The following is an 8,843-nucleotide window of genomic DNA, read 5'->3' as shown; positions in this document are numbered from 1 at the left end:
AAACTTACTTATATCTCACCTAGAGATTGATGTTTAACCCTTTGATTCACACATCATACCACACCAACTTCACTTACTTTAATTCTTAATGTTATACCTGAAGTTAGGAGATTAATTTGGTTTTGTTACATTATCAAGNATAGATCAATCCAATAATATTAATAGAAGTCATACAAGAGGAACCATAACAAATACATGAATCATCACACAAGGAAGAAGAGGAAACAAGAATTACATATTTTCAGAAAAAGATTACTTATTAATACAAATATCTTTGTAATCTTAAATTACNCATACTTAGGTAATTCAAATAGCTTGAAAACCCACACCATTAGCTCCGGAAGGGTCAAAAACCCCCAGAACGACCTAGAGAACGTCCAAAACGGACGTCCGGAACCCCCCGAACTGTCAAAAACAAACATGACAGCAGAAAGTGGCGCCCAAGCGCCCGTTAGGGGCGCCCGAGCGTGAGTTCTGCAGATTTTATGCAGATTTTGCAGAACTCACACCCTCCAAATCTGTTTTAGGCCATTTGATGAGCTTTGGACACTCCTAACTCGATCTATAGGCTAAATCTAACTTGTTTGAAGTCTCACACACCATCCTAACTCAAAACTCTAGGAGATATGCAAGGAAATTGGATCTAAAACTCTAATTTGCTCNTCCTAGAGACTCAATCTGAATTATACCATTTAGAAACTGTTTTTAACTCTTTTGGTGCTACCTACAAGTCATAATTGTCTTATCTAAAATACCTATATGTCCCAATTCAAGTATAGACCACTAACTCAAAATTTCATTACCCAAGTTNCCTAAATTAACTCCTATTTTGTAATTAACTTAACTCTCTACTTACTAACTGCAGCAAACTAAATTCACACCCTTTTCCAACCAAATTCACATCATCACATAATCATGTAACTCAAAAATTGTCNNCCTATTGGTTCATATCAGCTCTAGAATATAAATACTCTATTTTAGTTCATGCATTTTTCATCCAATTCAAAATACAGTAATTTCTTCACCCAAATTACACATGCATCACACAATAACAATTCTATCTAAAGGATCAAACAAGAATACAATAATTTCAAACAGAACTTAGAACCTAGCTTCCCTTACCTCTGAATTTCACAGTATGCTCCAACTAAACCCGATCAAGCTTGCACTTTTCGAAAATTCTAGAAAATCTACAGATTATAAACTGGAAAAAGGAGCAACTCTTAACACCTAATTTAAGTTAGAATTTGAAAATGGAATCCCTAATAGACATGCAACAACCCTAATTGCTTGTCTAGCCCCAAAGTTTCATGAAAGGTAGAAGAAGTATACTAACCGGTCAGATTTGAAGAAATTGATTTGTGGAAGATGGGGCTCTCTGCGTTGCAATTACTGAGGCACCATCATGTTGGAAATCATCTNGATTAATGGAGAGTGGGATTAGAGAGAAGACAGAGATGAAAGGTAAGCTTTTCTTAGAGAGAGAGTGAAATTGTGAAAAATGCTTGGTGTTTGCAGCAGAGATGTTTTCAAATGTTAATGTGGTAAGTTATTTGGAGTTTTGGTTTCTAAAAAAAAAAAATTCTAAATAAAATTCTAAATTTGAAATTTTTAGATTATTACATTCTCCCCTACATCAAAAATTTTCGTCCTCGAAAATTAAAGCTTACCTGAAAATAGATGGGGATAAGACTCTCTCATTTTGTCCTCTAGTTCCCAAGTGCAGTCTCCTGTTTTGTTGTCCCAAACAACCTTGACAAGAGTAATGGTCTTCCTTTTCAGTTGCCTATAGCGAGTATCCTCAATTCTCACAGGCTGTACCTCCATTGAGAGATCCTCTTTAACTTGCACATCATCAAATTCAATCACATGAGAAGGGTTGGCTATGTATTTTCTCAACTGGGACACATGGAAAACTGGATGAAGATTAGCTAGCTGAGGAGGCATAACTATCTCATAAGCAACCGGTCCTATGCGTCTGGTGATCTGATAAGGCCCAAGGTACCTAGGAGACAGTTTCTTGGCGCGGATTGATCTACCTACACCAGTAGTAGGGGTAACACGCAGGAATACATGATCACCAGCCTCAAACTCCACTGGCCTGCGCCGCTTATCTGCATAAGCTTTTTGTCGACTCTGAGAAGCTTGCATCCGTCCTTGAATCAGTTTCACCTTCTCAGTAGTCTGCTGCACAATCTCTGGCCCAGTCAAAATAGACTCACCCTCCTGGAACCAACATAAAGGTGTCCTGCAACGCCTCCCATAAAGTGCCTCAAATGGTGCCATTCCAATACTGGCTTGGAAACTGTTGTTATAGGTAAACTCTACCAATGACAACACGTCGTCCCAAGCCCCCAAATGATCCAAGACACACGTTCTCAACAAGTCCTCCAGTGTCTGGATGGTCCTCTCAGACTGGCCATCGGTCTGAGGATGATAAGCAGAACTCATCTGCAATCTACTGCCCATCTCCATTTGTAGAGTCTGCCAAAATCTAGAGGTAAAGCGCGGATCTCTATCAGACACTATGCTGGAAGGCACGCCATGAAGTCTCACTATCTCCTTAACATACAGTTGTGCAAGCTTAGACATAGACATCTTCAAGTTGATGGCCAAGAAGTGAGCACTCTTTGTCAACCTGTCAACAATCACCCAGATCGCATCATGACCTCTAACTGTACGTGGCAAATGGGTAACAAAATCCATAGCGATGCTATCCCATTTCCACTCAGGGACATCTAATGGCTGAAGTGTACCTCCAGGACGTTGATGCTCAATCTTGACCTTCTGACATGTCAAACAAGATGAAACAAAACGAGCTATATCTGCCTTCATGCCTGACCACCAAAATGACATCTTTAGGTCCTTATACATTTTAGTCATGCCAGGATGCATGCTAAAACGACTCCGGTGGCCTTCCTCCAAGATTATTCTCTTCAGCTCATTATCATTTGGTACACAGGTTCTCCCTTTGAACCTTAACATACCATCTGTACCNGTGTTAAACCACTTCCCTTGCTCAGTGCCAATCAATGATCTAGATTTCATGAGTTCTGGATCTGTGAGCTGTCCCTCCATAATTCTATCAAAAACACTACTGTGTATCACCAGCTTGCAGCATCTAATCCCATCAGTTTCAATTTCCACATCTAGCTTTAGATCACTAAAGCTCTCAACAAGTTCTAATTCTTTGACCATCAAAGCAGATATATGTACTGTTTTTCTGCTTAAGGCGTCTGCTACTATGTTGGCCTTGCCTGGGTGATACAGCAGATCAAAATCATAGTCCTTTAAGAACTCCATCCATCGGCGTTGCCTCATGTTCAACTCTTTTTGGTCAAAGAGATACTTAAGGCTCTTATGATCACTGAACACTTGAAATTGAGAGCCATATAAATAGTGTCTCCAAATCTTCAAAGCAAAGACTACAGCTGCTAGCTCCAAGTCATGAGTCGGATAGTTCTTCTCATGAACTTTCAGCTGTCTTGAAGCATATGCCACAACCCGCTTTTCTTGCATCAATACACACCCAAGTCCTTGGTGAGACGCNTCACAGAATACTTCAAAGGGTTTTCCTGTATCTGGAATAATGAGTACAGGAGCACTGGTAAACTTTTGCTTCAATTCTTGGAAACAAGACTCACACTTGTCTGTCCAAGCAAAAGGGTGATCTTTCCGAGTCAATTGAGTCAACGACGCTACAATCCTTGAGAAGTTTTCAATAAAACGGCGATAGTAGCCCGCTAACCCCACGAAGCTTCTAACTTCTGTAACTGTTTTAGGCCGTTCCCACTCTAACACAGCTTGCACCTTAGCTGGGTCAACAGAAATTCCACCAGCTGAAATCACATGGCCTAAAAACTGCACCTCTTCCATCCAAAATTCACACTTAGATAGTTTGGCATATAATTTTCTTTCTCTCAACACCTGCAACACTGTCCTAAGGTGATTCTCATGCTCTTCTCTTGTCTTGGAATAGATAAGGATGTCATCAATGAAGACGACAACAAACTTATCCAGGAATGGTCGAAAAATCCGGTTCATATAGTCCATAAAAATGGCCGGGGCGTTGGTCACACCAAAAGGCATGACTACATATTCAAAATGACCATATCTAGACCGGAAAGCTGTCTTCTGCACATCATCAGCTTTGACCAATATCTGATGGTATCCCGACCTCAGATCAATCTTAGAGAAAATGGCCGCTCCGTGTAGTTGATCCATCAAATCATCAATCCTAGGCAGCGGATACTTGTTCTTGATGGTCAATTTGTTCAATTGTCTATAATCCACACAGAGACGTGAGCTACCATCCTTCTTCTTCACGAGTAACACTGGAGCACCCCAGGGNGAGACACTGGGTCTAATAAATTGCTTTTCAAGCAATTCTTCGATCTGTTTCTTCAACTCAGCAAGCTCAGCAGGTGCCATACGGTAAGGAGCAATAGAGATAGGCCCTGCTTGTGGCACAAGGTCTATAGAGAACTCTACCTCTCTAGGAGGAGGTAGACCAGGAACTTCCTCTGGGAAGACATCTAAGAATTCAGCTACCACTGGAAGGTTGACAACTTGATCTAATGGCATGGAGGAGTCTCCCTCTAAGTGAGACATGATAAGGAAGCAGCTAGCTCCCTCAAAGATCTCCTGCCTCAGAACACCGAGGGAAATAGGCTGATACTCATGTTCATTGGGGAACACTAACTTCTTCTCGCCGCAATCTAGGAGAATATGATTGGTGGACAACCAATCCATACCAAGGATGATCTCTAATCCTTGCAAAGGTAAACAGATGAGGTTCACCTTGAACCGACGCCCCTCCACTACGATCGGGCATCGAATACAAACATTCGACGTCTTAATCAACCCAGATGTTGGTGTAGACACCACCAGATCGAAGTGCAGTCTCTCTACTGTTAGCCCCAACTTCTCAACACATTCCTCCGATATAAAGGAATGTGTTGCCCCCGAGTCAAATAATACCATACACGTCTTCTCACGCAACAAGCAGCTACCGATAATGAGGTTACCTGAGCTGGCAGCCTCAGCACCTGTCACAGCGTACACTCTGCCTGTCGCCAGGGGTCTAACACCACCCCTCTGAATAGCTCTGCCGGCCTGCTGGGAATGAACAACAGCCCTCCTACCCATAGGGCAATCTCTCTCGAAGTGTCCCGGATGTCTGCACCTGTTACACCTCCTGAATCCTGCCTTTTGAGGGCAGACAGATAGTTGATGGGGTCCGCCGCACCCAAAACAGCGGATATCTCCAGGTGTACTCACTGGAGTCTGAGGAACGGAGGAGTGAGATGATGATGAAGACCCTCTAGACCCATGGGAAGCAGCTGGTCTAGAGTAAGGAGTCACTCTGGAACTGGATCCACTCCTCGTCGCTACTGGACCACCAACCCTCAGTGGTTGGCTACTCTGACTATCAGACTCCCTCTTCATTCGTTCCATCATCTTTGTTCTTTCCACTAAAACAGGAAATTGTCTGATGCAAAAGCCAGCAACCAATATCTTGAGGTCACTTCTCAGACCGTTCTCAAATTTCCTACATTGATACTCCTCATTCATTGCCAATGTATGGAAGCGCAGAAGGTGTTTGAATTTATCAGCATACTCCGACACCGTCATGTTACCTTGGACTAATTGGAGAAATTCAACTTCCTTAGCAAAACATACGCTGTTTGGAAAGTACTCTTCATAGAATTTGGTCTTAAACATATCCCAAGTAATGGGAACACTAGTACTCTCCAGCAAAGATCTAGTACTACTCCACCAGTGACTGGCATCTCCAGATAGCAGGTACTCGGTATAGGATAGTCTGTTATCATCTGGGCACCTCTTGGCCTGATAGATCCTCTCCATATCTCTCAACCACTGATCAGCCTCATCCGGTGTGCATTGTCCAGTAAATCTAGCAGGACGGTGCTGTAGAAAGTTCTCCAGTGTCCACTCTTGCACTGGAGCTGGAGTAGAGGAAGAACCTGTAGTAGTCCTTCCACTAGCCATCATCTCTACAAACTGTCTCTGAGAGGCCTAAGCTGAAGTTCTTGCAGCTTCCAGTTGTTGCATGGCTAATGTATTCTGCTGTACCAAAGCAGAATTTTGCTGCTGCATCGATTGCATCATATCTCGCATCATGCGCATCATCTCCATGGGATCATCATCAGGATTAGGCGGAGGAGGAAGCCTACGAGACATTTTCTGAGATAGAGTAAAGAATAAAACTGGTTAGTCTCATTCAAAGATTGAGATTAATTGTCCATGTACGAACCAAAGCACACAAACACAACAAAGGGATGTACATATTCCTACAGGCTCTCTAAGGATAAAAACTGCTCTGATACCACAAATGTAACATCCCAAAAATATGTGTATAATTTCATATCAAGTGGAATGCAACATGCGTAATAAAGTAAAGCAGTTAAGAGTGATAGCAGATGAAGTGTATATGATATACAGTCATCCAAAATAAAATAAGANTTCTTCACGAGTAACACTGGAGCACCCCAGGGAGAGACACTGGGTCTAATAAATTGCTTTTCAAGCAATTCTTCGATCTGTTTCTTCAACTCAGCAAGCTCAGCAGGTGCCATACGGTAAGGAGCAATAGATATAGGCCCTGCTTGTGGCACAAGGTCTATAGAGAATTCTACCTCTCTAGGAGGAGGTAGACCAGGAACTTCCTCTGGGAAGACGTCTAAGAAATCAGCTACCACTGGAAGGTTGGCAGCTTGATCTAATGGCATGGAGGAGTCTCCCTCTAAGTGAGACATGACAAGGAAGCAGCTAGCTCCCTCAAAGATCTCCTGCCTAAGAACACCAAGGGAAATAGGCTGATACTCGTGTTCATTGGGGAACACTAACTTCTTCTCGCCGCAATCTAGGAGGATATGATTGGTAGATAACCAATCCATACCAAGGATGATCTCTAATCCTTGCAAAGGCAAACAGATGAGGTTCACCTTGAATCGACGTCCCTCCACTACGATCGGGCATCGAATACAAACATCCGACGTCTTGATCAACCCAGATGCTGGTGTAGACACCACCAGATCAAACTGTAACCGCTCTGTAGCTAACCCCAACTTCCCAACACATTCCTCAGAGATAAAGGAATGTGTTGCCCCCGAGTCAAACAACACCATACAAGTCTGATCACGCAGTAAANAGCTACCAATGATGAGGTTACCTGAGCTGGTAGCTTCTGCACCAGTAACTGCATATACTCTGCCGGTCGCCAGGGGTCTGACGCCACCCCTCTGAATGGATCTCCCAGCCTGCTGTGGGTGGATGACAGCTCTCCTACCCATGGGGCAATCTCTCTCGAAGTGCCCTGTCTGTCTGCATCTGTTGCATCTTCTAAATCCGGTCTTCTGAGGGCAGACAGATAACAAATGAGGCCCTCCACATCCAAAGCAACGGATACCACCAGGCACGCTCACTGGAGCCTGTGGTACAGAGGAGTGGGATGATGATGATGAACCTCTAGACCCATGGGATGCAGATGGTCTAGAGTATGGGGTCACTCTGGAACTAGGCCCACTCCTGGAGGTCATAGGTCCACCAACCCTCAGTGGTTGGCTACTCTGGCTATCCGACTCCCTCTTCATTCTCTNCATCATCTTTGTCCTTTCAACAAGGACTGGAAACTGCCTGATACAAAACCCCGCCACCAAGATCTTCAAGTCGCATCTCAACCCATTCTCAAATTTTCGACACTGGTATTCCTCATTCATGGCCAGNGTATGAAACCGCAACAGGTGTTTAAACTTATCTGCATACTCTGAGACTGTCATATTACCCTGAACCAGCTGCAAGAACTCAACCTCTTTGGCGAATCGCACACTGTTAGGAAAATATTCCTCATAGAACTTGGTTTTGAAAGTGTCCCAAGTGATTGGAACATTAGTACTCTCCAATAATGATCTAGCACTGCTCCACCAATGACTAGCATCACCTGAAAGTAAATACTCTGTATATGACAGTCTGTTCTCTTCAGGNCACCTCTTAGCCTGATAAATCCTCTCCATATCTCTCAACCANTGATCAGCCTCATCCGGTGTGCATTGCCCANTAAATCTAGCAGGACGGTGCTGTAGAAAGTTCTCCAATGTCCATTCTTGCACCGGGGCTGGAGTAGATGTAGAACCTGCAGTAGTTCTTCCACCAGCCATCATCTCCACAAACTGCCTCTGAGAGGCCTCAGCTGATGTCCTTGCAGCTTCCAGTTGCTGCATAGCTAGTGTATTCTGCTNCACCAAAGCAGAATTTTGNTGCTGCATAGACTGCATCATATCCCTCATCATTCTCATCATCTCCATAGGATCATCGTCGTTATTAGGCGGAGGAGGAATTCTACGAGACATTCTCTGGATAGAGGGAAGAATAAAACTGGTTAGTCTTATTCAAAGATTAAGAATAATTGTCCATGTACGATTCAAAGCACACAAACACAACAGAGGGATGTACATAATCCTACAGGCTCTCTAAGGATAAAAACTGCTCTGATACCACAAATGTAACATCCCAAAATATGTGTNTAATTCATATCAAGTGGAATGCAACATATTATAATAATAGAAAGCAGTTAAGAGTAGTAGCAGATGAAGTGTATATAATACAGTCATCCAAAATATGATATAAGCTCTACATGACAGCATAGAGTCTTTCAAAAAGAAGAAAAGGAAAGAAGACCGAGTTATATAGAATAGATACTAACTAAACTATACTACTTTGCATCATCAGCAGTATCATGAACATTTGGAACGTCTAGTAGCTGCTCCAGTGGGGCCTCTGAAACTTCTGCTCACATCCAATTAGGATGATCATTGCAAAAG

General features: G+C 43.0%; 2 protein-coding genes across 2 annotated transcripts in view; one reads left to right on the top strand and one right to left on the bottom strand.

Moving 5' to 3' along the window:
• Positions 1–8,843, top strand: part of LOC106752802 (WAT1-related protein At1g68170-like) — a 28,284-nt gene that overhangs the window by 6,415 nt on the left and 13,026 nt on the right. The gene's annotated exons all lie outside the window — the stretch shown is intronic.
• Positions 6,040–8,372, bottom strand: LOC106752803. The gene is made up of 2 exons (XM_014634576.1): positions 6,495–8,372; positions 6,040–6,207 (listed from the first exon to the last, which is right to left on the bottom strand). The coding sequence occupies exons 1-2, from the start codon at positions 8,370–8,372 to the stop codon at positions 6,040–6,042; spliced, it is 2,046 nt and encodes a 681-aa protein (XP_014490062.1).

This window comes from Vigna radiata, unplaced genomic scaffold (genome assembly GCF_000741045.1).
Source record: "Vigna radiata var. radiata cultivar VC1973A unplaced genomic scaffold, Vradiata_ver6 scaffold_48, whole genome shotgun sequence".
Lineage (NCBI taxonomy): Eukaryota > Viridiplantae > Streptophyta > Magnoliopsida > Fabales > Fabaceae > Vigna > Vigna radiata.
The sequence above is the reverse complement of the archived record's forward strand: the minus strand, read 5'-3'. Positions and strand labels throughout refer to the sequence as shown.